This window comes from Aulonocara sp. 'chitande type north' Nkhata Bay, linkage group LG2, assembly GCF_057382095.1.
Source record: "Aulonocara sp. 'chitande type north' Nkhata Bay isolate Kocher_YH1m ecotype deep benthic linkage group LG2, A_spYH_male_GT1.1, whole genome shotgun sequence".
In the NCBI taxonomy this organism is placed as follows: Eukaryota; Metazoa; Chordata; class Actinopteri; order Cichliformes; family Cichlidae; genus Aulonocara; species Aulonocara sp. 'chitande type north' Nkhata Bay.
The window spans coordinates 36,428,242-36,455,833 of record NC_141345.1 but is presented as its reverse complement, the minus strand read 5'-3'; the positions used below and the strand labels follow the sequence as shown (position 1 = coordinate 36,455,833).

At 43.3% G+C, this 27,592-nt stretch overlaps 1 protein-coding gene across 5 annotated transcripts in view; it reads left to right on the top strand.

Annotated features, from left to right (window-relative positions):
* Positions 1-2,649: 2,649 nt before the first annotated feature.
* The window catches only part of LOC147338356 (uncharacterized), a 33,192-nt gene continuing 8,249 nt past the window's right edge, over positions 2,650-27,592 (top strand). The window contains exons 1-9 of one of the 5 annotated variants that reach the window (XM_086261375.1): positions 2,650-2,737; positions 3,818-3,972; positions 4,460-4,635; positions 4,972-5,082; positions 10,076-10,143; positions 10,303-10,407; positions 12,999-13,103; positions 20,039-20,105; positions 23,719-24,053. In XM_086261375.1, the coding sequence (XP_086117501.1) occupies positions 3,853-3,972; positions 4,460-4,635; positions 4,972-5,082; positions 10,076-10,143; positions 10,303-10,407; positions 12,999-13,103; positions 20,039-20,105; positions 23,719-23,920 (954 nt within the window). In that variant the 5' untranslated portion in view covers positions 2,650-2,737; positions 3,818-3,852 and the 3' untranslated portion in view covers positions 23,921-24,053. Of the gene's footprint in view, positions 2,738-3,739; positions 3,973-4,353; positions 4,388-4,459; positions 4,636-4,971; positions 5,083-10,075; positions 10,144-10,302; positions 10,408-12,998; positions 13,104-16,014; positions 16,371-20,038; positions 20,106-23,718; positions 24,054-27,592 lie in introns of those variants that run through there. The other 4 variants (XM_086261393.1, XM_086261364.1, XM_086261384.1 and 1 more) reach the window with 4 other exon arrangements.

Sequence of the window (27,592 nt, the reverse complement as noted above, 5' to 3'; positions counted from 1 at the left end):
CATCACTGGACCCACTTCAGTTTGCCTACCAGCCTGGCATTGGAGCGGATGATGCCGTCATTCACCTCCTACATCGTTCCCTCGCTCACCTGGAGACCGCTGGAAGCACTGTGAGAATCATGTTCTTTGATTTCTCCAGTGCCTTCAACACCATTCTTCCCTCGGTTCTAAAGGACAAGCTGGTGAACTCTGGAGTGGACCATCACCTCACTACCTGGATCCTGGACTACCTCACCGACCGACCACAGTATGTGAGGACTCAGGGCTGTGTGTCGGACAGGGTCGTCTGCAGTACGGGGGCCCCACAGGGAACGGTTCTGGCTCCGTTCCTCTTCACCATCTACACTGCAGACTTCTCCCACAATTCCACCCAGTGCTTCCTGCAGAAGTTCTCTGATGACTCTGCAATAGTCGGCCTCATCACTGATGGGGACGACAAGGAGTACAGAGGTCTGACCCAAGACTTTGTGGACTGGTGCCAGCTGAACTACCTCCAGATCAACGCCAGTAAAACCAAGGAACTGGTGGTAGACTTCCGCAGGCACAAGCATTCTCCACTGCAACCACTGAACATCCAGGGTATGGACATTGAGGCTGTGGACAGCTACAGGTACCTTGGTGTTCATCTGAACAATAGACTGGACTGGACTCATAACTCAGACGCCCTCTACAGGAAAGGGCTGAGCAGGCTGTACCTGCTGCGGAGACTCAGGTCGTTTGGGGTGGAGGGCCCACTCCTGAAGACCTTCTATGACTCTGTGGTGGCTTCTGCTATCTTTTATGGTGTGGTCTGCTGGGGCGGCAGCATCTCTGCTGGGGACAGGAAGAGACTGAACAGGGTGATCCGAAGGGCGAGCTCTGTTCTGGGATGCCCTCTGGACCCAGTGGAGGTGGTGAGTGACAGGAGAACGGCGGCTAAGCTGTCATCACTGTTGGACAACATCTCCCACCCCATGCAGCAGACTGTGACAGCACTGAGCAGCTCCTTCAGTGGGAGACTGCGGCACCCACGGTGTGGGACGGAGAGATTTCGCAGGTCTTTCCTCCCCACTGCTGTCAGACTCCATAATAAAGACTTTAACTGATCAAGCACACACATCCATACATATGCAATAATACTAAGTGCAATAATCCTTTCTGTCATCGTTGTATTTTTACTCAGTTGTATATAGCATTTGTATTTGTATTCTATTTTTATCTTATTGTATATTTATTTTATTTTATTCTACTGTATATAGTATATTATTTTATTCTATTCTGTACAGCTGTGTACTGTATTTATTCTTATTGTATTCTAATTTTTGCCTCATAACTTTTGCACTGTCCACTTCCTGCTGTGACAAAACAAATTTCCCACGTGTGGGACTAATAAAGGTTATCTTATCTTATCTTATCTTATCTTAAATCAACAATAAATCTTTAGAATTATTTTATTTTGTCATGGTCCTGAGTCTGAGGACTCAGTGTTTTGTGTTTCCTTATGCTTTTGTTCATTCCGAGTGTGTATTCTGTTGTTATTTTGCCATTTGTTAGGTTTCTGTTCTTTGCCTGCCTGCTCCCACTTCTCTGTGTTCCCTCTGTCTGTCCATGGTGTTTTTGTGTCTGCTCATGAGTCTGCCTGTCAAATTCAGTGTCCTGTCTGGTTCTCTGTCTGTTAATTTCCTGTTTTATTCTGAAGGTTCATGTCTGATGTGAGTGTGTTCAGTTTACATTTCCCCTGTCCCGTCAGCTCTGATTCCTCCCAGCTGTGTTGCCCTCCTGTCTCTTATCCCCTGATTACTGGTGTGTGTATTTAAGCCCTGTGTGTTCTCCTGCCTGTTGCCGGTTTGTCTGTATTACTCCATGTAAGTCCGCGCTTTTCTGCATTCAGCTGTGTCTCTCTGCGTTTTTGTATCCTCCGTCAGTCTGCGTCTCTCTGCCTTTCTCCCCGTGTCCTGTGGATTTCTAGTTGCTCTTTAGTTTTCCCAGTTTAGGTTTCCGTTAGTTTGTCTCATTATTCGTTTTCTGTTCCTGCCACTGACACCTTGTAAATAAACTCCACTAATCTTTTCATACACTGCTTGCTCTTGGGTCCTTTTTCCAACTCCACACGGCTCGCCTCGGCAGCCGTGACATATTTATTATCCTAATGCATGGACAGATTCTTATATATAATCTCTACTCAAGCACTTTATCTCAGAGAGCAGCCATTTGGCTTTTCTACCTCTAAAACCCGCCTTCCAGCCAAATGGCTGGTAGGCTTTTAGCTAATATCCTTAATCACCTGTGAACAGCTGCTTTTGTTATGTAAATAAGGTGGGGCCATGCTGAGCCACTTGGAGTGGTTAGTTTCCTGAGCTACAAGGAAACTTGTGTTTCAGTTTGCCATCTTAGGGAGAAATCAACACATATGGGTGTATTTCTTTTGTTGCTGAGATTTATTGATAAAAACAGTACAAAAAACCAACCATTTGTACACATATTTACAAATAATAATAAAAAGTGAGTGAGTACACTTCAACATTTTCAGCAATCACTCACAATCCTGGCACTGCCATGGTATCTGTAGTCTGCATTTACCACATGTGTATCTGTAGCAGCGAACACATCGCACAGTGGCATGATTATTCTTGCATTTGTGTTTGACCTGACACATGGCTCTTTTTCCAGGGCTAGGTGTGGAGGGTTGTGTCCAAAGCAACTGTTCTTTTCTTGCCTTCTTCCCAGCTTCCCAACACTATCACATAAAGTGTCCCAGGTACTTAAATTTAATAATCGAAATTTTAATCATATACGTAATAATTTAAATATGAATGTAGCAAAAACGTATTTTTACTCAATGATCATCTCTCATATGAACTTCAATAACTTAGTGAAACTTAAAAGAGTGAGTTTAATATATAAAGTCTTACATTCCCTTGCTCCACCACCACTAAAGCAGTTCATTAGGCATAAAGAAAGCTCAGACAGGACCACTCGAGCTACAATCCGAGGAGACTTGTTTATACCCCACAGACGGACAGCATTTGGGCAGAACGTCCTTTCTGTCCAGGGTGGTCATCTGTGGAACAGTCTTCCTCAACCCATTAGAGAATGCTCGACATTCAATTTGTTTAAGGCAAAGGTTAAAAACTGGTTATGGACAAATCAAGTTTGTGATCATGTATGAGTTGCATAGTTTTAATGTTTTATTTGGGAACAGAATGGTGTGTATGTGTAAGTTTGGTGACGGAGTTTTTATTATGAATGAATGATGAATTTTTATGAATTATTATGTCTATTTTTATGCTTAAGGACAACAGATGAAAATTAGCCCTTGGCTATAATCTGGTATGTTTACATTCATGTAATTCTTTTTTTACATTTATGTTCATTAACATGCACTGTCCTAAATAAATGAATAAATAAAATTCAAATGCCAAAATAATTCTATAGACCTATAAACTTTGTACACACCAAAGCTGTTTTCTGCCTTCCGTTCACTATGAACAGGCATGTATTTTCGGTTTATGCATGCCCAACTTTGTGCTGAAATGTTTAAAAGAATGTGAAGTATGAGCACAAGCTCACTATGTGAAAACAGCTGTAGCAGGGAAACCCGGGAGGACTTAGTTATGCTCGGCAGTTTGTTGCAGGCCAATACATGTTGGCAAAACAACATGCAGACATTACTCAAACAGCTGATAAGTGACATGTTTGCTTATGTGCCTCCACCATGTTTGCACAATTCAGCTTTCCAGAATTCTTCAATCCAGTGGAGTTTTTAGCTGCTATACAGAGCAAAGTACAGCACAACATAGTAGGTTTTGTAATAGCCTCTAAATGCCAGGTATTTCAGATGTGAGGGAAAACAGCAGCTGACAGCTATCCACCATGCCTGCAACACACCGGGCTTTTGCTCTCATCTCTCTGCTGTCCTTCAGCGCAGCAGCACCAACAGTAGACGACTGCAATCAGCTGACCCAGCCTCTGCAAGCTAACGAGCTTCACCAGGTACAGGTCCCTTGACCTCTAACCTCAGCTGTCTTTCTCCCTCACAATATGACAATTAGGCCTAGAGTTGTTTTGTCAGTTTTCCCAGCTTTGGCTCTTCACACCTTGCCATGTAGTGGGCTGATTGGGGTGGCGGTAGCTCAGTTGGCAGAGCAGGTCAGCCACTAACCAGAAGGTTGGTGGTTTGATCCCAGGCTGCTCCAGTCTGCAAGATACTGACAGGCAGCATTTTATTCATGATGATATTGTAATGTTATATACATTTGAGACCCGAAAAGTGAGACAATGTAGAAAAGTGGCTGTTATTTCACAACAGCTAATGCAATATCTTTTCCTCTTTTTTAATTTTTGAAGTTCATTAAAAGCAGCTATTGTTTGCAGTTTCATAAGAAAGCAGTTGCAGTGACATACAGAGGTAAAATACCAAAAATTGTATCCATATTCAAACCTTTCTGAACCTAACTGTATGTTCTTTCACTCTGAATAGATCCTGGGTAGGTGGATCTTTATTCAGGGGCTTGCCGGTAACGGTAGCTTGGGCGACACTTTGAGGTTTCTGGAAAGTACATGGATGGTGCTGAATACAACATCAGACAGTCGGACCCTGCAGGCAGAGATAGCTGGCCGAGTGGTTCAACAGCTGGACCAGTCTGTTCAGCCACAGTAAGTATTTTTAAGTATTTTTCCCTGTTCTCTAATCTGGAGGGGGAGGGGGGGGGCAGTAAATATTCAGATAGCAGTGGTGATCCTGGCAAAAGCAAATGGCCATAAGTCAAAAACTGCTTGAGGCAGACAACTAGATGATGACACTGTTTCAACGGAAACACGAGACACTGGAGAAGAAAATCCAAACCTACATGGGCTTCTGTTAAAAAAGTGATATATCTCTTATATCAGTGCCAATACCAATACATTTAACTTACCTATATTTGTAATTTACAGAGACTAAAATTACATGTTTTTTGCATATTGAGCTAATTCTTTACATTTTGACGTTAGAGTTCCAAAGATGGAGGATGCCTCCATCCCAACCAATTCCCAGGGACCTGAGCTTTCTTCAAACCCTAGCTCCCACCCTGTCAGCAGTTCCACACCCCATCTGGTCATGAAGTAAGCCATGCTTCTAATATTATTAAGAGAGAATTAAACCCTACCTTCATCACTTACTAGTCAAAGTAAACAACAACCACTTTTTATTTGTGTACTCTGGTGTGGGATCTAAGGCCAAAGTCTGCTGCACACAGGCAACCACGCTCCAAGCAACTCTCTGCAATGTTGGCTCTGGCCTTTGTCTTTCATTTACATACATCTGTTCCTTTGTAAATCGCTAACCTCTGTTCAGAACTGAATTCCCAGAGTTTTTCATCAATGTCACATTTCTGGAGGGATTTTTTAAGGGTGTTATGAGGCAGGTAGGTGATATGTGTTATACACAGGTGAGTTGTTGTTGTTTGTGCATAGCTTCATCATAGCTACCATAGCCACCACAAGTCAGGAGAAAATTGAGGTAAGACAGCTGTTCTCATAGTAGACGCAGGTAGCTGAACAGTAGATTGTTTAATTAAAAACCCACTGTGTGCACAGAGGCAAAACTAAGAAAACTGTGTCTTTGTCCAACCAATCAGAATCAGAATCAGAAAGGGTTTTATTGCCAAATGTTGAGCAGGTTTACAACATTAGGAAATTGCTGCGGTGCTTCAGTGCAAACATACTAGAGATGGACCGATCCGATATTACGTATCGGTATCGGTCCGATACTGACCTAAATTACTGGATCGGATATCGGAGAAAAATAAAAAATGTAATCCGATCCATTAAATATCACGAAAGCACCTCACAAAACTTGCAACACGCCGTAACTCACCTCAGAACGTTAGCAGTCGGAGCAGTATGCATCACGTGATAGAGCGGCTGTGGCATGCGGGACCTGTCGGTGGTCTGGATAGCATGTGGAGCTTCGCTAGCAACCCGGCATTTCATCTCCGACAAAGTTATCCCCGAGAGAAGTAAAGCAAGTGTGTAAGTCCATCTCTGAATGTTTGTAAAGCATTCCTGCGTTAAGCTTAACAAGCGACTGCCTCTTCTTGCTGCTACTTCAATCATGAAACTGCTTAACGATCAGCTGATCGGCTTTTCTGTCGTGAGTCCGTGTCTCTAGTTTGCTTTTGGCCCACTTTGCACCAGAAAGAGGAAACCAGCGGCTGAACAACAGCAGCACGTTTAAGCTTGATAAGCTGTTGTTAGAATTTATTTAATATTACTTTCTACTCCAGGATCTTTTTCTACGTAGCTGACGCTGGTAACTGTGCAGGGGCGGATCTAGCAAAGTTTAGCCAGGGGGGCCGATAGGGCATTAACAGGGAAAAGGGGGCACAAAGACATACTTTTCTTTCTTATTGTCATTTAAAATGTCTAGCTTTTAATAAATAATTATCTGACACCCAAAGTTTTAATTTGATGTAAAATGAATAGAAGTCAATTACTGTATATAGTGACTATTAAGTCTAATATATATACCCTAGTAAGCTATAGTACTTTTTCCTTTGGGAAGGTACCATCTGTGCAGTCTGCAATTCTGTTGAAGAAAGATGTTGAATCTATTTAATATTTCTTGAAAAATAATTGATTTCTGTGCATTTTTTTTCACACTGCATCAAATTAAGGTTGATTACGGCGATTAAGCATCATGAGGTGGAGCGTGAGGGGTGGTTCCCTATTTTTTATTTATTTATTTTTGTTGTTGCTGGGAGTTGGAACCCTATTAGTTAGGTTGCTTAATATTTATGCTAAGTACTCTTTAAAATACCAGAATAGGGAGGATGGTGTAGGTTTAAGTTTATTAGATTGATCAGTATTGCTGAAATATGAAATTTTTTTTTTGCATACAGGTATAACAGAATAGCTTTAGTGTAGTTGTTGTTTTAAACTTGAGTATGAACTTATACAAAATGCAGCAAGATATTTAAAAAACAGTTTTGTTGATTAAAAAAAACTATATCGGATTCATATCGGTATCGGCAGATATCCAAATTTATGATATCGGTATCGGTATCGGACATAAAAAAGTGGTATCGTGCCATCTCTAAAACATACTGTTATAAATACTGTCATAAATTACGCTTAAATAGACATAAAAATAAAAATAAGAATTAAAAGTGCTACGTAGAAAGATATATGCATGATATATACATGAGTGCAGGTGGTGATCAGTGCCAAACATGGAATGATGCAGTGAACACAGCGTAGGGTCATGTGTTAGTGGTGGGAACAGTCATACGGTTATTGTTCATGTGTCCAACAGCAGAGGGGAAGAAACTGTTCTTATGGCGAGAGGTTCTGGTGCGAATGGACCGGAGCCTCCTGCCTGAGGGGAGCAGGTCAAACAGACTGTGTCCAGGGTGAGAAGGGTCAGCTGAGATCCGAGCTGCACGCCCCAGTGTCCTGGAGGTGTACAGGTCCTGCAGAGATGGGAGTCTGCAGCCAATCACCTTCTCAGCAGAGCGCACAACACGCTGCAGTCTCTCTTTGTCCCTGATAGTGGCTCCAGCGTACCACACGGTGATGGAGGAGGTGAGGATGGACTCGATGATTGCAGTGTAGAAATTCAACCGTGTTGGCAGGTTGAATTTCTTCAGCTGCCTCAGGAAGTACATCCTCTGCTGGGCTTTCTTAATGACGGAGGTGATGGTGGGCTCCCACTTCAAGTCCTGGGTGATGGTGGTACCCAGGAAGCGGAATGAGTCCAGGAAGGAGTGGGGCTGTGTGCTTCCTGATGTCGTCCACAATAATCTCCACTGTCTTCTGGGCATTCAGCACCAGGTTGTTGTGGCTGCACCAGGACACCAGACGTTCAACCTCCCTCCTGTAGGCAGACTCATCCCCGTCCGAGATACAGACCTGTTGGCTCTGTATGCAAACTGCAGGGGGTCCAGGAGGGGGGCCGTGAGGGTCTTGAGATAGGAGAGAACCAGGCGCTCAAATGACCTCATGACCACAGATGTCAGAGCCATGGGTCTGTAGTCATTTAGTCCAGTGATCCTAGGTTTCTTGGGGACAGGGATTATGATAGAGGACTTGAAGCAGGCAGGCACATGACATGCCTGCAGTGAGGAGTTGAAGATGCCAGAAAACACTGGGGCCAGCTCGTTTGCACAGTGTCTGAGGGTGGCAGGAGACACACCGTCTGGGCCGGGAGCTTTCCGAGCATTCAGACTCTTAAACTGCTTCCTCACATCTGCTTCATGAATATGAAGAGTTGTGGTGGGAGGAGGTGGTGTGAAATCCTCCTTGGTGTGGGGTTTGGAGGGAGGTGTTGTAGGTGAAGTGTTTGATGGGGGTGATGGCTCTATGGAGGGGGGAGAGGTGGGGGAATGAGTGTCCAAAGTGTCTCTATTGTTGGGGCCGTTGGAGGTGTGAAGGCTGCCTGATGGCTCGTCAAAACGGCAGTAAAAGTCGTTGAGGGTGTTGGCCAAGAGCAAGTCATCAGTGGAGTGGGGGGTTTTAGGCTTGTAGTTGGTGATATTCCTAAAACCTTTCCACACAGAGGCCGAGTCATTCTCTGAGATCTGCTGCTGCGTCTTCTCAGAGTGCTGATGTTTAGCAACGTCCACTTCTTTAGTGAACCTGTACTTGGCCTCTCTGTAGCAGTCCCTGTCTCCGCTTCTGAACGCCTTACTCTTTTCCAGCCACAGCTTTTTGAGTTTAGGAGTAAACCAGGGTTTGTCATTGTTATAACTCACCCTGGTGCGTGATGGCACAATGCTGTCCTCACAGAAGTGGATATAGGAGGTGACAGTGTCCGTAAACTCATCCAAGCTGTTAGAAGCAGCCTTCAATCATGGACCTAACTGTAGGGTGAGGAGCTCATTCATCTGAGAGGTGATCAGATTAACTGAGATGTATTGTGCTGTTCTACAAATCATAATGGCGGAGATAATGGTGGAATAGTTTTTGATAGCAAAGCTGTTCTCTGGATATATCCTATTCTCCACCTGTTTCTCAACTCTCACTCAGAGAGCTGCATTTACACTGTTTTATTCTGGCTAGCATGTTACTCCCTACCTCGCGCTGCGTCAACAGGTCTGCTGGTTTTTTAACCTCAAATTTCACATCCTCATTTAACGTTTGATAGTGTTTCAGTAGATAAAGGTGAATGGCTTGGACATTAATTGAGCTGTGGTTTGGGGGAGGCCTCGAAGGGGACTGGTGACGGCTCCCGATGTACAAAATAGAAGAGAAGAAGTTGAAAAGGCGAGGGAGGGTGTGAACTGGGGGAACATATCCGGTCGTTCAGTCTGCTGTAGTTACATCCTAAGGTTTTAAAAACTGAGCTTAAATAAATGATTAGAGGTAATAAAAGCCGAGGGAGGTCAACGGTGATCACTGACTGTTTTAGGAGCTTTTTGAGATTAAATAGAAGAAAATACAAAACATTAAACATGTTAACAACACAAAAGCCATATTAAACGCAGACTACTTTAGGCCCGGAAGTAGGATTCGTCACGTCATCGCTTAACGACCGGACATTGATCAGAACCGGAAGGAGCATGTTTGGAGGTGTGGTCCCACTCCTGAAATTCCAATACTTCCAATTTGCTATACTGTTGGCAGAAAGCTGGTTGATACTGAAATGAACTGATTGCAACTTTATATAAAAACTAGTGTGGTTGCATCATGCAATTTTTATATTCTGCAAAATATTAGTTTAATCAGAAAGTGAAACTCTTCAGATTAAGAGTATCTATAGTAAGAGCAGTGGCAGAAGAAACCAGAACTCCCAGTGAACACCCACGTAAGCAAACTCTACACAAAGAGGTCCACTCTGGGGTAACCCAGGAACAGCAACAGCAACGGTGGTCATTACTGAGCCACCATGCCGCCCTCATTTGTGTTGATTAAAAAATGCCACAGATTACTCTGTTTAGAACTCAGTCTTCTATTATTAAAGTCAAATCAGGTTTGAAAGTGTCGGTCAAGGATGCATTCAGATGAGAAAAACGTCATGGTGTGCAAGTCAATATTTCTTTTGGTGTCTCATTATCTATCCAGATGAAATTTTAATGTTGCCATTTTCCACTTCCATTCTGCTTGATCATTGTTTTAGGGAGGATCGCTGCCTCAGGAATGTTCAGAACATGTCCCTAGTTGATGGCAAAGACTTAGAGTTCTACAGTAAGTTGCTTCAGTGAACAACATACAGCATGTACACATGTAATCACATCAGTTACATCTGTCACTCAGGTGTGTGATGTTTGTCACAGTACAATTTGCATGCTCAGTTGATCAGAATTGTTATCCTCCCATCATGAATGCTTGTGTTTTGTTGCACAGTGAAAATTGCCAGTTCCTATCACAGGTTCCTGCAGACCTGCCCTGACTGTCTGCTCATGCACACCTACGATAAAGTAGCCAATCACCAATTGTTCTACTTGTTTGGTAAGTATGAGCAGTGATGGAGCATTTACTAAAAGAACTGACAAGTAAAACAGTAAAATATTTACTTGATGGACTATTCATTGTATATTTTAACTGTAATTAATGAGTTGTAGTCAACTGACAATTCTTTGGCTATTTCAAATAAGGGTGGAAGGGTGGACCACTTTGGCATTCAACTCATCATTTCTTTTAGTATCTCACTTTCCTATTTGTGAAGAAGTAAGAAAAGAATATAAAAATCCCCAAACCAATGAGAAACTAGTTGTAGAGCCCAGTATGGATTTTCGCAAATGGATTTTTCTTCAACAAGTTAACTGATCAAGTGATTAATCATTTTAATATTCATCAACTAGACTATAATTGTCTTCCATCTAAATTGTAGCCATGTCTGAATACAAAGTAGCTTGAATTCAATCAGGGCTGGACTGGGACAAAAAATCGTCCTGGGCATTTTGACTAGAGAACCACAAAGACATAAAACCTTTGAATGAAAACAAATGCTGTTGTGACAGTGATGTACACTGTCTTGTTGGTATATATGTATGATTTCTATACATTTTGCATCAGATGACCACTTTGGTTGTTTTGAGAATAATAGATTGCTGAATATACATTAGAGCTAAAGAGACTGTATTTTAGGGTGGCTTGCAAAATTATAATATGGAGTTTGCTAGTGTGTAAGAATACAAACAGAAAAGGCCTGGAATGTGAACAATGAACTGGGGTGCAGGGCAGGAGAAGAATTAACCCCCACCCCCAGGACAGAAGCAAGAGTTACTGCAAGAGTTACTGAGGGTGAGGGGCAGACAAATAACAAAAGGACACTACCTTAAAAGGAGATGGGGGTCAGGGTGTCAGCACCCCTGGCTACTGTACCAGTGTTTTTCCATTGTGGGGGTGTTTACTATAGGGGGAGGATACCAGAGACTAAAACTGTAGCTGTTGTGTTGAATTCTTGAGATCAGCCTTTAGAATAGGACTGCAAAGGACTGCAGTGTGCTGATCTCCAGATGTATCTGTAAGGAAAAATGGGTAACAAAAGGATTGTGTGAAACTTGGAAACATCTCTGCATGATCTCTACCAACACGAAAGGATCGGAGAGAGCGGCGTTGTCTCCCACAGTTGTAAGATTCAGACATTTTAAATGAGAATAAGAAAGAAAAGTATTTCTTTGTGCCCCCCTCCTCTCCCTGTTAATGCTCTACTTGGCCCCCTGGCAAAACTTTGCTAGACCCGCCCCTGCACAGTTACCAGCTGTCAGCTACATTAAAAAAAAGGATGCTGGTGTTATTGGTCTCTCAGAAACAGTTCATAACTTCCCTTCACTCATGTCACCTATCATGTTTCTCCATCACCTGTTCAGCTCTGATGATCCAGTAAGGACATCTCCTGGTTTCATCTTCATGTTTCCCTCTCACCAGATAACCAACCTGACATCATGACCAGCAGCTTTACGGCTGTGGCTCCAACAAACATCAGCAGATCCTAGAAAGTAATATTAAATCAATTAAATAAATGATTTAATAAATAAATTAAATAAACAACTTATCAGGCTTTAACATGCTGCATGTATGTTTAGCGCAACATCCGCTGGTTTCCTCTTTCTGGCGCAAAGTGGGCGATAAACAAACAAGAGAGACGGGACCTGAGACAGAAAAGCCGATCATTGATCATTGATCAGTTTCATAACTGAAGTAGCAACAGGAGAGGGAGGGGGAGAGAGTGAGAGAAGAAGAAGCTGTGCAGCGGAGGACACAGATTAACTCCAGTTTTGTGTCTGTTTTTTTATTCTAGCTGAAGCACGGGACAAACTGCGTTCCTTTTCGCCTCAATACCATTTTCTTCTGTTTGAATGTGATGAGACTGCTTTCAGAGCCGTTGCCCAAACAAGGAGGAGAGTGTATCCGACCTCCTCGGCTGTAATTGTTCCAGCCCAGAGTCGATCATGACCAATTGGCCAATCGACCACCTGTCATTGTTTATACCGTTACAAAAAAACATAAAAACTAAAAGTCACCATCGCCCTTTGTGCCCGATACTCAGTCACAGTACTTCAAAAACACAATTACATTCCATTTCTGGGTTTAAAAAGTTCCCTGTCATTTTTTTTTTATTTAGCAAAATTCAATTCACTTTTATTTATATAGTGCCAAATTGCAACAATAGTTGTCTCAACGCACTTAAAAAAGAGTGAGAAAAGGACAAACAAAAGGTTGTTTTTACACCTGGCTGTGCAGACTGCCCTCCATGTGCTATACAGACTGAGTACTGGCCAATACATTTAGCTAACATGTCTGACTTCTGTTTGTTGTTATTTCATAAAATTGTTAAACAACACATCTGTGTTAATTGTAGCAGGTTTATATTGTAACAGATATTGTAACATTTAAGTAACCAGCAGGCTAACTGAAGCTGTCAAATAAGTGCAACATAGAGTAAACTCTTTTAAGTAGTGGAGGTAGTTCTTTAAGGAGGCAGCTGCCCGATCACACGAAACAAACAAAATACGCTTTAGGATTCAAACATCCTCGAACACTAGTGTGAACACAATACATTCTAATGGTGCTTTTCCTGCTGTTGTTCTCTGCAGCGAGGAACAAGACTGTGACAGCTTCTGATTTAGAGACCTTCAGAAAACAAGGTGAATGCCTCAGGTTTCCCACGACACCCAAGTTTAACTACAACCCTAACAATGGTAAGCACCACATATCGTCTACATTGAAATAGAATATGAAATCAATCTGCTACATAACTTAAATGCAGTAGATTGCCCAGTGAGCAAGTTACTGATAGGTTCGTAGCATAAACCTATTGGCTGGAACGTTCAAGACAATTCTACTACACAGCAAAAGCAAGACACAAGTAGTCAAAGTTCTTTGTGTTACTCATGCATGAGGGAGAGGACTGGACGAGCGCCGTTCCTTCGCTTGACCATAGGTTGCTCTCGTCTGCCCCCTCGTAACACTGCTCTTTTATTGAGGTTACATGAATGAACATATGAGTCTTACATAGGTATACATGTTTACATGTAGACAAAGAGTACCGTGTGTGTGTGTGTGTGTGTGTGTGTGCGTGTGTGTGTGTGTGTGTGTGTGTGTGTGTGTGTGTGTGTGTGTGTGTGTGTGTGTGTGTGTGGTCAAGATGTGACCCCATAAATGAATTCCCAGGATGTGAGTGTGTTTGCCAGAACACTCTGGAAGGCACACAGTCTTTACAGACTGCTAAGGATCAAACCTCTATCAATATGCAATTGATTATAAAACTCTAAGCATATATGAGTAAATATTTCTAAGCATAAATGACAACCTAATAATATAAACCTGACAGTTACCACACACTGAAAATGGTGTTGTAGAACAGGTTATCCCTGAACTTGTTTTAGCATTTCGGTTCATGAGTACAATAAAGCTTCAGAGGTGCTGGAAGATGGGGGTCTAATCATTTTTTGGCTGAAAGAAATCATCTCATACATCATGGACAATTTCTCAGTTGAGTGTGAGGAAGTAAAACTTAACATAAGGAGGTCTATAAAGAAAAGGCACAATACAATGTAAGCTTTGTTAGATTATTTGGTAGCTGTAACTCAGGAAGTACAGCATGTCATCTAATAGTTGGGAGGGTTTTTTTTTTTTTTTTTTGCTCTAATCAGTAGCCTATGCAATGTATCCTTGGTGAAGAAACTAAATGCTCTCCAATACATGAGGGATGCATCCAGTGAGGGATATTGTATATAGTGCTTGAGTAGAGATTATATATAAGAATCTGTCCATGCATTAGGATAATAAATAAAATAATTCTAAAGATTTATTGTTGATTTATTGTGATGGGCAGCAAATTCCAGATTCCTCTAACAGTCCAAAGACATGCTGTCATTGGGGTTAGGTTAATTGGTGATTCTAAATCGCCCATAGGTCTAAATGGTTGTCTTTCTCTAAGCGTTAGCCCTGCTTCTGGCTAGTGATCTGTCCAGGGTCTACCCCACCTCTGTGACAGCTGGAATAGGCTCCCTGTGACCCTCATAAGGATAAGCGGAAGTGAATTGATGGATGATTTATTGTTTTGCAGATGAAAATAACATGCTAGCCAGTTAGCACATAGGCTTAAGGTTCAATGGGTTGGTTTAGCTCAGGCAGTAGAGCAGGTTATCTACTTATCACAAGAATGGTGGCTTGAGCCATGCCTGCTCCAGTCTGCATCCTTGGACAAGGTGATAACTCTCTGATGGATCCGTTGGTGTTATAAAGTAATTATACAGAAAAAACAGAAAGAAAGCAAATGAGACAAGTTCTATAAAGTGCTTTGAGCGCTCAGGTATAGTAGAAAAGCGCTATATACAAAAACATGTACTTGCCAAGCAGTTGTGGTGGTTTCAAGGGAGCAACCAGACAGAGGGACCAACTCCACCACCTTTAATTGTAGCTAATGACAATAGTCTGCACTCCAACAACTCCAACCAGAGTTAGAGTTCACGGCCAGCGAGAATTGGAGATTATGTATCAGAATTTCAGGAGGAGGACCACACCTCCAAACACGCTCCTTCCGGCTGCCATCTATATAGGTTCCCCTAGTTCTGCAATCTGATCATTCTCGTTTACGTGTCCCACCCTCACTCTCTCCTTCTACTCCATTCTTCAACTTCTTCACTCCTATTTAGTACATGGGGATCTGCCAGGCCCGGGAGCCATTGCCAGTCCCCTTCGAGGCCTTCCCCAAACCGCAGCTCAATTCATGTCAAAGCATTCACTACTAAAACGCTGTCCAACTTATAATGAGGACGTGGGCCCAGCTAGTGAAAGACTTACCAAATAAATTGCTTGCACATGAAAAACATAACATCCCAATTATTTGATCTTTCACTTGAAATGTGCACACAAATGCATGTTGATCCTTATACCGACCTCCACTGCAAACACAATGCAAATCTGATAGTTACAGTGAGTCACTGTAACATCCAGTCGGCCCTCTGGTCAGTCACACATCTTGGGAATCATGTTGAAGGACAGGCAGTGAAAAACACAGTGAATGGAGATGGAGCTCTTTGGGTAGCAGAATTAATGGCCGACTAGCTAAGATTTGTTTTACTCCCACATTTCTTAATGCACTTCAGCTTTCTCAAATACCACTCTGGACCCTGCTTGTCCCCAATCCAAGCTAAGATTGCAAAGCTTCTCAAGAAGATTGTCATGCAGTTGCTGGTTGCTGTTGGTTGCAGTTTAGTTGCTGGATGATTTCCATGTTATAGCAGTATCTGGTAATACAAGATGAAAGTTAAAGAAAAAACATATATAAACATGAAGTAAGAAAGACTACAGCAAACTTATCTTTGCATGTTTCACAATGTTAATGACTCCAAAGTTCATCTCATCACAAGAATCTGTGCCATTGTAGTTAAAGTAAGACAGGATGAGAAACAATAGAATTTACAGCCACTGCCATCTATTGTGTAAGAACATGACCCCTTGGAGAGAAAGGTAATCTGTATATTTAGCATTTAATGGAGGGTAAAGGACACTTGGAGGTGGGGAGGACCTAAGGATTTGCATTTGATGTCACTTCTCCAGAACGATCTATTCCTGTTTGTCTGTGAATCTTTATTCCCTTTACAGAACTGTGTCCTGTGGAGGAAAAGAAGTCAGAATCCACACCTCAACAAAACCTCCACTAACAGAGTTCTTAATAACACTGCCACTGCTATTGTCAAACTTACGCTGTTGATTGGTTTTTACTCATGATTTAATTGAAAGAAATTTGACAAGTTTGAATGTCCAAACTGTTACGTAATTTTTACTAGTAGTAATCAGCTAAGGCATTTGATCTTTCTGAATGTAGACCTGCACTGAGGACAGACTGTCTGGCTGCTGAGTTTGGTTCTGTTTCTGTTCTGTGGATTTGTTTGCAGTGTTTTGTTTGTCTGTTGAACTGAAATTAAAAGTTTGATTAAAATACTAAACAAAAGTAAGAATGCCTGCTTTTGTAACAGAACAAATAAACAAAATTAGGCAATTATAAGACTTCTCATAAAAAACACTAAATGCAAAAGGGTTTATCAAAACACAAAGCATTCATATTAACCTAGTAAAGCTAAAATATGAGGCTACGGATGATAATAAATTAGGAGCCATTTTGGAGCCAAAAGAGCTGACTCTCTGAAAAGACCTGAACTTCCCATCACTAGTCAGTAAGCCACAAAAACCACATGTCACGTTCGCCACTGACAGAAAATGGCAGTAAACATGTTTTTAAAACTTTAAGCACTTATTTCTTAAATCCAGCTCCACACACGGTGTTACGTCTATGTCAGTTATGTGTAGCATTGCATGTCCCCTTTAACCCAAAGGAGATCCTTAAATATCCTAAAGTAATTGTTCCTAATGACAAAAACTGGCAGCTTCCCAAAAAATGCAGTAATACTGTTATATATTAATATTGTTTTGCACTTTAAATGAGTCAGTCTTTTAAAACTACTTCTGCCTAAGATATTCGTATCAAGTATAATTATATTTTGGGGGTTTAACCCTTTGAAGGCCAGTATGTTTACATAGCTGCACTGTTTTTTAACTGGAAAAAAACCCAATAAACTAAAATATTTTCCATAAAATACATTTCAAGAAAGATTTCACTGCTATTATAATTAGGCCTTTAGATTGGCACCAAGGTAGATTTTGATTCATCATTATGTTTTTTTGCAGGGGCACAGTAAATGTAATAATCATAACCTATAATGGTATATGATGTTTTTCACTTTTTCCACACTAAATGTTTATTACCTTGCTAACGTAAATAAAATTACAAGCTCAGTTTGAACTAGAAAAACATTTATTTTAGAAAGATAAACATGAACATTTATGTTGTTGGGGATGGGGAGAGAGACAGACAGGGAGAGAAGTAGTAAAGTAAATTGTGCGTGTTAGTCCCCATAGGGAAATAGTTCCTTTGCATTTAACCCATGCAGCGCCCGGGGAGCAGTGTGTAGGGACGGTACCTTGCTCAGGGGTACCTCAGGGTAGCCGTTCAGTGGAGTCGAACCCTCGACCTTCCAATCATGGGGCCACCACTCTACCTACTGAGCTATCCCTGCCCTAGTATGTGTCTGGGTGTGAGAGTCCTGCTCAGACGGCGCAGTCGTTACAAATGGACAGACTGTGGTCCTTGCATGTATACTTCTCACATTTGCAGCAGGTGTTGAAAACTCTTCTCCTTTTGTCTTTGCAAAGTTCGCACTGCCTCCTGCTCTTAAATTGAATGATGGGAGCGGTCCATGAAGCCGCTGCAGTCAGATTTGTGACTACTGCTGCAGCGGCTGATGAGCGAGGAAGGCGCTCTCTCTTTGCTATGTGTGGGTTCACCAGCATTTCTCCCACTTCTTCAATGAAGAGCCTCCGTCTGTGTCCTTTCTGCTTCTGCCAGGATGACTCGATTGATGTCCACAGGACGTAGGCATTGTAAAGTGAAACATCAAGGACGTTGTGGAAGAGGGCCAGTGGCCAGTAATTTGTTTTCCTCCTGCAGGAGTAGGTGCCAACAACCTAACAAAAAAAGAAGCATAAAACATACATATATATTAGACATGAATATGAGCAAGAATGAATAAATATATGCATAACTGGTTCAGGGCTAGCAAAATTTCAAAATCCCCGGTTGCCCTTCGGGCAGGGACTCTTCAGTTTTTGGTAGCCCAAAATAAATTTAAGTAGCCCGAATAAAGAAGAGAGCAATTTTTTGATTGATGTTTTGTTTCCTGTTTAGTTTCCTTTACAATATTATACATTAAAGTATAATATTGTAACGGAAACAAAACATTAAACAAAAAATTGTTGAAACACAAATTACAACATTGTATAAAAATTACAATCATCAACTCAAATACTTGGTTCTAATTGAACAGAAATTTCTATGAACTTGTAAGAACTGTGTAGGACATGAATCAGTCTGTGTCAGATCAGAATTTGAAATTTCCACTGAAGTCACGGGTAAGAGACAAGTGGAACCAAGATCGAGGCCATTTGCTTTTTGAAGCTTGCAAAGACTGCTAAATTGTGCCAGTGGTAGTTCACTCTTTGCAACATAGTACGCTGTTCTATTTGCAATTGGTGTTTGTTCTGGGAAAGATATTGCAGACTGAGCAATAATGCATTTCTTGCATTTCTCATGGGTTCTAATGGGGGCCTTTCCAGGGAAAACCAACAACACACCCGGCAGAACATTATGTTATTTACACGGGTGCACATAAGAGGTCTGCAGGTGCCGCATTCGCTGTCAAAATAAAAGACGCACCAGATAAGAAGTTGCAACGCGCGTTTGCGTCCATATAAAAAGCAGTTTTTGTCCGCTAGAGTGGGATTTTGACGGCACATTCTGCACCACATCTCTGTGCGTTCATCATTTGTTTGAAGCCAGCTCACCTCCTGCAACCACTTTTCCGAGAATACGTGCTTCTTTTGTGGTTCGGACTCCTTCTGACATTTGTTTGGAGGTGGAGGAACGCCAAAGCAATTGCTTAAAGGAGCTTCTTCGACATCTTGAAAAGTTCTAAACAAATGTCTGTCCTCCTCCAGAAAATCTTATGTACGCAAACACGCGTTGCAACTTCTTATCTTGTGCGTGTTTTTTATTTTGACAGCGAATGCACACCTGCGGACCACTTATGTGCAGCCCTGGTTATTTAGCTCATCATATCGCAGCCACAGAAATTATTTTGTCCATGAAACCATAAAGCTGCACTTTCTTTTTGCCTTATAGTCTGATTTGTCATAACTTTTCCGTTTTGTGGTAAGCTTTTCTTTGGCTGTCACTTCTTCACCCTGACCTGTCTTATTTGGCTCAGCAGAACTAAAATACATATCCTGCTGCATTTACACACGGACTCACATAACGGTCAGCGATTCTCTGCGCCATCAACCTCTTACATGTTTAACCCTTGGAGATCCTTAAAAAGACATCCACCTTTGCTTTTAATGGACATAAATGTCCATTCCCCAAAAAGTGCTATAAAAACTTTATATATTAATATTTTTTTCCACTTTAAATTGGTCAGTCTTTTAAAACTACTTCTCCCTGAAATATTCATATAAAGTTTTAATTATATTTTCGTTGTTTTAAATCCTAGTTTTATTACATGAGCGTCCTGTTTTTTTAGCCCCAAAAAACAAAAAACTAAATATTTTCCAAAAAAAACATTTGAAGTAATATTTGTTTGTTATTATAATTAGGCCTTTAGATGGACCAAAGATTGGCACCAACATTCCTTTCGATCCACTTTTATTTTTTTTGCAGGAGCAGATTTAAAAAAAATGCATCCACCTTTATGCCTAAGGACAATTCCCCAAAAAGTGCTATAAAAACTTTATATATTCATATTTTTTTCCACTTTAAATTGGTCAGTCTTTTAAAACTACTTCTCCCTGAAATATTCATATAAAGTTTTAATTACATTTCGCGGATTTTAACCCTTTATATCCCGGTTTCGTCACATGAGCGCACTGCTTTTTTTGCCCCAAAAAACAAAAAACTTGAATATTTTCCAAAAAAAACATTTGAGGTAATATTCAATTGTTATTATAATTAGGCCTTTAGATGGACTAAAGATTGGCACCAACATTCATTTCGATCGCCTTTTTTTTTTTTTTTCAGGACCAGAAAATGGTCCCCAGGCGGCCAATGCTGCTGCTCTAGGCCGAAAGAAGTGCATCTTCCCGGGGTAAGTCGCGACGATCACCAGGGCACGATCACTGGGGACTCCTTTCTACAGCACACACCACGTGACAACAAATACGTCATTTCCTGTTGATTAAAAAAAAATGCACCGTCTCACGGCCCTAGGGACCGAAAATGGTCCCACCCGATCAGCGGGCGAAGCCGCTGCTGCACGCCGGGAATCAGGCTTCCTTTCCCGCAGGTCTGTCTAAGCAGCCCGCTGTTTTCCAGCAGGGGTCAAATGTGAAGCAAGGGCGCCACCCGGTGGACAAATAAGAAAATTACAATTCTAAGGCCCCTAGTTCAAACTAAAACTAAATTTACACCACAATTATAAAATATAATTAAAAAGAAAATTCTTTGACAAATTTGGCTATATTCCACTCAACACAGTGAAAATGGTTTAAAATTAAAAATGCAAAATACCATAAATGTCCCTAAGGACCTCTGAGGGTTTTAAGCTGGGGGAGATTTCACTTGTAATGTTTGCATAGTAAGCTAACGATTAATAAGACGATGTCAGAGGAATTGGTGCACAAATTATCATCACTCACCAATCAGTGCTGTCGCTCTCTATACACAGTTCGCGCGATTGCAAAGTGAAAGCAAAAAACAAGCGCAAATTCAAACGCGATTTCAATATGTCACATATTGACAGTGGCTCACCCAATGACATAATTACCCAGCTACATTTCCGAAAGAATGCAAAAGCACTGACATATATTTTTCCTTCCTCTGACAGCCCGACGGGCAGGGCAGAGATAGATTTTGGTACCCTGACTGGAAAAATCGCTAGCCCCGGGACGTCGGGCTAGCGATATCGCAAGCCCTGTGGTTCGTAATGACACCTACCTTATCAAGGTTGTCGACACCTCCTTTGCATTTGTTGTAATCTTCGATTATTACAGGCTTTCTCTTCCCTTCTTTGCTCACGTCTGGGCAGCGGTGTTTTGTGCTTAGTAGCAGCACATTCTTGCCCCGTCGGGGGATGTAAGACACAAGTGTGTGGGTGTTTGTAAAAGCGAAGATGGAGGAGAAGATCTCTCTCTTTTTTGCCTGGAGCAAATGAGGTGGAAGCTCAGGCTTGTTTTGGCGAATTGTGCCAACCAGGGCCATTTTCCTCTTGAGTAGCTCATCTGCCAGTGCACAGGAAGTGAAAAAATTATCACAGGTGACGACGTGTCCCTGGAGCCCCTCTGTCATGTCCAGGACCACCCTCATTCCCTGGTTGACTTCAACACGATCTGGAGCTGCTTTGCCCGTGTACACCTGCAGTCTCCATGCGTAGGATGTTTTGACATCACAGGCTGCCCAAATCTTGATACCATATTTGGCCGGCTTCTTTGGCATGTACTGCCTGAAGCTACACCTGCCTTTGAACGCGACGAGTTGTTCATCCACACAGAGATCTCTGTCTGGGCTGAACAGCATCTCCAGGCGGTGCGTTCACATATTCCAGACTTTGCGGAAGGGAGCCATCTTGTCAACATGGCGTGGGGGGCGGGATAGCTTATCATCGAACCGCAGTGCTCTGCTGATGTTCTGAAACCTGTTCTCGGACATCGTAGCCCGGAAAATGCTCCGTCCCCATTTTTCACTCCAGAGGCTCTTCGTTGATTCGTGTTTTGACCTGTAAACACCGGACAAAACGAGCAGCCCCACATAAGCCCGAAACTCCTCTGCGTCTATATCTCGCCAGCCGGGAATTTTGCGATTCCCATGCAGGTTTGTCATGGACACAATATGCTTCACGATCTCATCCGTTAGAAACAGCGCGAAGCTGGATATGGGGTCAACGATTCGGAGAGTGGCATAGCGTGTAGGTCCCGGGGTCAGACCAGTGGCTGCTGGGATGTAGCGGAACGTCTCAGCGTTTGTGGGAGACCAAGATATTTTTCCATTTTTTGACGTCCATGCTGCTTCATCAATTTTCTCTCCGTTTTCATCTCCGGCCGCTGCTGCTTCATCAATTTTCTCTTCGCTTTCATCTTCATCTGAGTCGGAACTGGACCCCAGCTGCTCTGTTTCTGCCTCCGATACCTCCTCCTCTTCCTCCTCTTCCCCAGATTCCACGGGGGATAACGCGGAGCTATCCTCGTACTCAGAGTTCATGATGACTGACTGTTGTGATATTTTGATACCATGGTAGCATTTACAGGATATTGTTTTATTGTGATATTATACAGGAAAACTGTTACTCAATAAGGCCCATTTACTAGTTGTTTTTCTCTTTCTCTCTGACCCAAGAATTGATGTGTAAGAATCACAGGCTGGTACCCCAAGGTCGAAAATACCACAGAGACGAGACCACTTCCTTACTCCCATCCTCCCTTCCTTATCTTTTAGAAAAGAGCTTGTTAAAGGCCAGGTGGTTTGTTTCAGAATTCACTAATGAAAGAACTCTGTATTCTATGTCTAGGAGTGTATTTTGCTGGGATGACCATAAATTGTAACTGAAGCTGAACTATACAAAGGATACTTCTCTGCTCACAAGGCAGGAAGACGTTTCCTTATTTGGTCTGTACCGGTTTGAACTGAGAACCTGCTGACACACGAACCTTTTTTTCCTCTATATAAGCTGTTTTGTACTGAATAAACCTTTGAGTTGGTTTGGGAAGGCAACCTGAAGCAGTCTGTGTTTCCTTGTTCTCCCAAGCTACTCCCGGCGCTGTAACTAACCCAGCTGAACAGCATACTTGAGCGTTACTTTGAATAATTAGGAATCTTATAAGGAAAGGACAAAACTCTGCTTATCGGTGCTCACGCCTTGGAGGGAAACCGGGACGGAGATTTTCTCTTCACTGGATATCACGGATATTTAAATAGATTTCCTTATGCGGCCAGGAGATCGTTTCTCTTGCCTTCCCTTTTGGCAGCACATGCAGGACTAAACCGATTCAAAACTCTATCCGGTTAGTCGTCACGCATGGACCCTGCTTCCGGTCAGTCCAGCTAACGTAAAGCTACAAACATCTCTACTGTTTAGGCTACGTCCACACGTACACGGGTATTTTTAAAAACTGAGATTTTCCGTTTTCGTTTTAAAAAAATAATCCCGTCCACACGTGAAGGCAGAAATGAAGGAAAACGCTGCTAGGAACATGCCAAACCAACAGGTGGCGATGTAGTCCTAACCGTGTAGAAATGTTGGCCAATCAGAAGTCTAGAAGCCTCGGCGGGAAAAAGTAAACAAAGCTGGGGCATAGAAGCAGAACCCAGTCATATGTGTTAAGGCAGCGTCCCCAACCCCCGGGCCTCGGACCGGTACCGGTCCGTGAGTCGTTTGGTACCGGGCCGCGAGAGTCGAGGCTCAGGTGTGAAATGTATAGTTTTCAGGGTTTTTAATTGGTCTTCAGCGTTATTTTGTTATCATTCTTATCGTTTACTCGGTTTTCCTGGGTCTTTTCACGTGTGTTATGAATAAATCTTCTTTTTTTTGGTACCGGTACTAGTTTTATTTTGTTGTGTTTATCCGCGACACCTTAAAGGCCGGTCCGTGAAAATATTGTCGGGCATAAACCGGTCCGTGGCACAAAAAAGGTTGGGGACCGCTGTGTTAAGGGACAGTAACTGTGTGTGTATATGTGTCTTCAACCTTTCCCTCTCTCTGTCTGTAGTCCCAGCCTGCTTCAAAATGGCCACCATCGTCTCTGTACCCAAATCCTCCACCATCTCCTCATTGAACGACTGGCAACCTGTAGCCCTGACCCCCATCGTAAGCAAATGCTTCGAGAAGCTGGTCAGGGACTTCATCTGCTCTGCACTACCCGACTGACTGGACCCTCTACAGTTTGCATACCGCCACAACAGGTCCACTGATGATGCCATAGCCCTGACACTACACACTGCCCTGTCACACCTGGAGAAGAGAGACACGTATGTGAGGATGCTGTTTGTAGATTACAGCTCAGCATTCAATACCATCGTTCCCTCGAAGCTGGACAGGAAACTGCAGGATCTAGGACTGAGCAGCTCCCTCTGCAGCTGGATCCTTAGCTTCCTGTCTGACAGACGCCAAGTGGTCAGACTGGGCAGCATCACCTCATCCCCCATCACACTGAACACTGGTGCTCCACAGGGGTGTGTACTGAGCCCTCTCCTGTACTCACTCTACACCTACGACTGCACAGCCACTAACAGCTCCAACATCATTGTGAAGTTTGCGGACGACACTACAGTGGTGGGTCTTATCACCAACGGTGATGAGACGGCTTACAGGGAGGAGGTCAGCGCCCTGACCCACTGGTGTCAAGACAACCATCTCACCCTCAACGTCGCAAAGACAAAGGAGTTGATAGTGGACTTCCGGAGGTGCAGAGAAGTACACACCCCCATCACCATCAACGGCGCTGCTGTGGAGAGAGTGAGCAGCTTCCGGTTCCTTGGTGTACATCTGGCTGAGGATCTTACGTGGTCAGTACACACAAACAAAACAGTGAAGAAGGTGCAGCAGCGCCTCTTCTTTCTCAGGAGACTGAAAAGATTCCTCAGGACCTTCTATCACTGTGCCATTGAGAGCATCCTCACTGGATGCATCACCACCTGGTATGGCAACAGCACCGCCTACAACTGCAAAGCTCTCCAGCGAGTAGTGCGGTGCTCTGAACGGATAATTGGAGGTGAGCTTCCCTCCCTCCAAGACATCTACAGGAAGCGGTGCCTGAGGAAAGCGGGGAGGATCATCAAGGACTCCAGTCACCCCAGCATAAACTGTTCAGACTGCTTCCATCAGGAAGGAGGTTCTGCAGCATCCGGTCCCGTACCAGCAGACTGAGAGACAGCTTTTTCCATCAGGCCATCAGACTGCTGAACACGTTATAGACACCTCAGCTTCACTACTGGAACTTTAACATTATGCACTCCATACTGTACAGTAACGCCACTGTTTTGCACATGTCTCACTTTGTATATTTTATATATTTTATTTATTGTTTACTCTATTTAATTTGTAAAATATGTGTACACACACACACACACAGAAAAATATTTAGTATACACATCCAGAAATGCATATACTATCATATATTGTACATATATTTATTAGTTTCAGATGTAGCCATTCTTGTATTTTGCTTGTTTACATTATTGTATTTTGCACAACTCTGTTGCTTGTGAAGCTCGCACACAAGAATTTCACTCATATATGCTGTACCAATGTACCTGCACATGTGATGTGACAATAAAAGTGATTTGATTTGATTTGATTTTGGTTATATGTAAGCATATAAACACTGCAGAGAGTACAAGTAACAGTAACAGTATTGTCGAAATTCATTTCACTGAAACAATAACACTGTGTGACGTCAAAAAAGGCGCACACCTTTCAAAAATATCCACCCTGGCCAGAGTTTTTAAAAATCTCAGTTTTCAGTGACCAAAAACGGCATTTACGTGTGGGCGAGGGTGTAAAGAAAATAGAAAAATCTGCGTTTTAAAAATTACCCGGGTACATGTGGACGTAGCCTTAGACTGGTATTTTTGAAAACAGAGATTTTCCGTTTTCGTTTTTTTTTAAAAAAAATCCCATCCACACGTGCAGTTTTGAGAAAAATATCTCAGTCCACGTGTAACCCCCCCTCCAAACAAACAAAAACAAAGGCAAATGCTGTAAGGAGCATGCCAAAGCAACAGGTGGCGATATAATCCTAACCTTGCAGAAATGTTGGCCAATCCGAAGTCTTGAAGCCAGGGCGGGAAAGCATAAACAAAGACGGTGGAACTGAAAGAGTTAGTACAAAAAGAAAGAACAGTCATTGAAGGATTTGAACCAAAGGCAAAAAATAGTGTAACAATGGTTAAATGTTATTTTACAGTGACATGTTGGTTATCTCTGCACACTGTTGTTATTTCTTTAAGATACATGTTTGGTTGTGCTGCAGGAAAAAGGGAGTTAATGTGTGCAGGAAGGGGAGGGGGGTCCTTGTTGTTGTGTGACTGTGCGGGGCTGAAGTGAGGGGTTGTACGAGGGCACTCTTCCCGGAGTTAACGGCCCGTTTGCCTGTGTTACCGAATAAACGGACAAAATGAGATCCAACCGTCTGGTTCTTGCGAACGTTACACTGGTGTCAGAAGTGAAGAAAAAAAAAAAAACGCAGAAAACGCCCGACACCCTGTTGCTGGCGACGCTGACCGTCATGAGACACGAGGATGTTGCCGGACAAGATTAAGAAGGAGACGGAGGAGAGGGAGGTTCGCCCACGCTCGCCTGCCCATAGAGTGAGGGAAACAGCGATGCGGCTGTCTGCTGAGCCTGGATTTTTTCGGGAACTTTTCGCACAGTCGCCGCGATTCCGGTGGGAGGGAGTCGACCTCGCTTGGCGCACCGTCACGTGATGTAAACAAGCATGGCGGCGCCCAGCAAGCTGCGGCGAATATAAAAACGCCTAAGTTCAGCGGCAAGACGCCATGGGAAGTGTTTATTGCACTGTCTGAGGAACATAAAGCTTTCCAATTGGCTTTGTGCCTGTGTGAGGATGCAGCTGCATGCCTGCTGCTGCTGACCGAGGAACAAAGGGGAGATTATGATGCTCTGGTTGGGGCACTTCAGAGACGTTTCGGGCAGTATAACCAACCAGTGCTGCTGAGGTCAGAGTTCCACAACAGACGCAGATTGCCAGGAGAGCCCCTTCGCATTTTGGCCCATGAAGTCGAGTGTCTTTGCCGGAGGGCGTATGACAGCATGCCACCATCAGTGCAGGCGGAGTTAGCTCGGGACCAGTTCCTGCAGGCCCTGAGCCCTAAAGAGCTCCGTATGCAAACTCAGCTTGCTCGACCGGCCACACTAAGTGCAGCCCTGGAGCTAGCGTTGGAGAGGGAGATGCTTGCAGGATCCTCTGGGGGCGCTGATGACACATGTGGTGAGGGCTATGTCAGCACCTGTGGAGCAGATGGAGATGCCAGCGGGCCTGAGCAGTTTGGTTCAGACGGCTTCTCGGCATTCGCCTTCCCCTCGGGCTGGACCACGCCGCCGACCACAGAGCTGCTGGGGATGTGGACAAGTCGGACACCTCATCAGGCAGTGCCCCAAGCTTGCAGCGGTTCAGGGAAACGCTCAAGGGCCCGTGTAGGTGGGAGTACACGGGCCAGGGAGATCGACATCCCCACACCACCGCCATTTCCACCTGGTGCGGTCATCGCTGTGGGCTGGACCCAGGTTGGCGACTTTTGCCATGTTCCAGTGATGATTGCGGGGGTGTCCTCTACGGCCCTTCTGGACACGGGGTCCAATGCAACGCTGGTCCGACCCGATGTCGTCCCAACCAGAGCTGCTGTGCAACCAACTAATGTGCGACTTAAGACTGTGACCGGTGATCTGGCCCCAATTAGAGGGAGGGGAGTGTTCCAGTTTAAGGTTGGGGACTTCGGTGTGCCTTATGCTGCCTGGGTGGCTGACGTGCAGGATGCCTGCATCCTTGGGCTGGTGGTGGTCAGAGGGCCCGATGGCGCCAGTGTCCGGCAGCCTCGCCTCTGTCAGTGCGCCCCAGGGTGGCT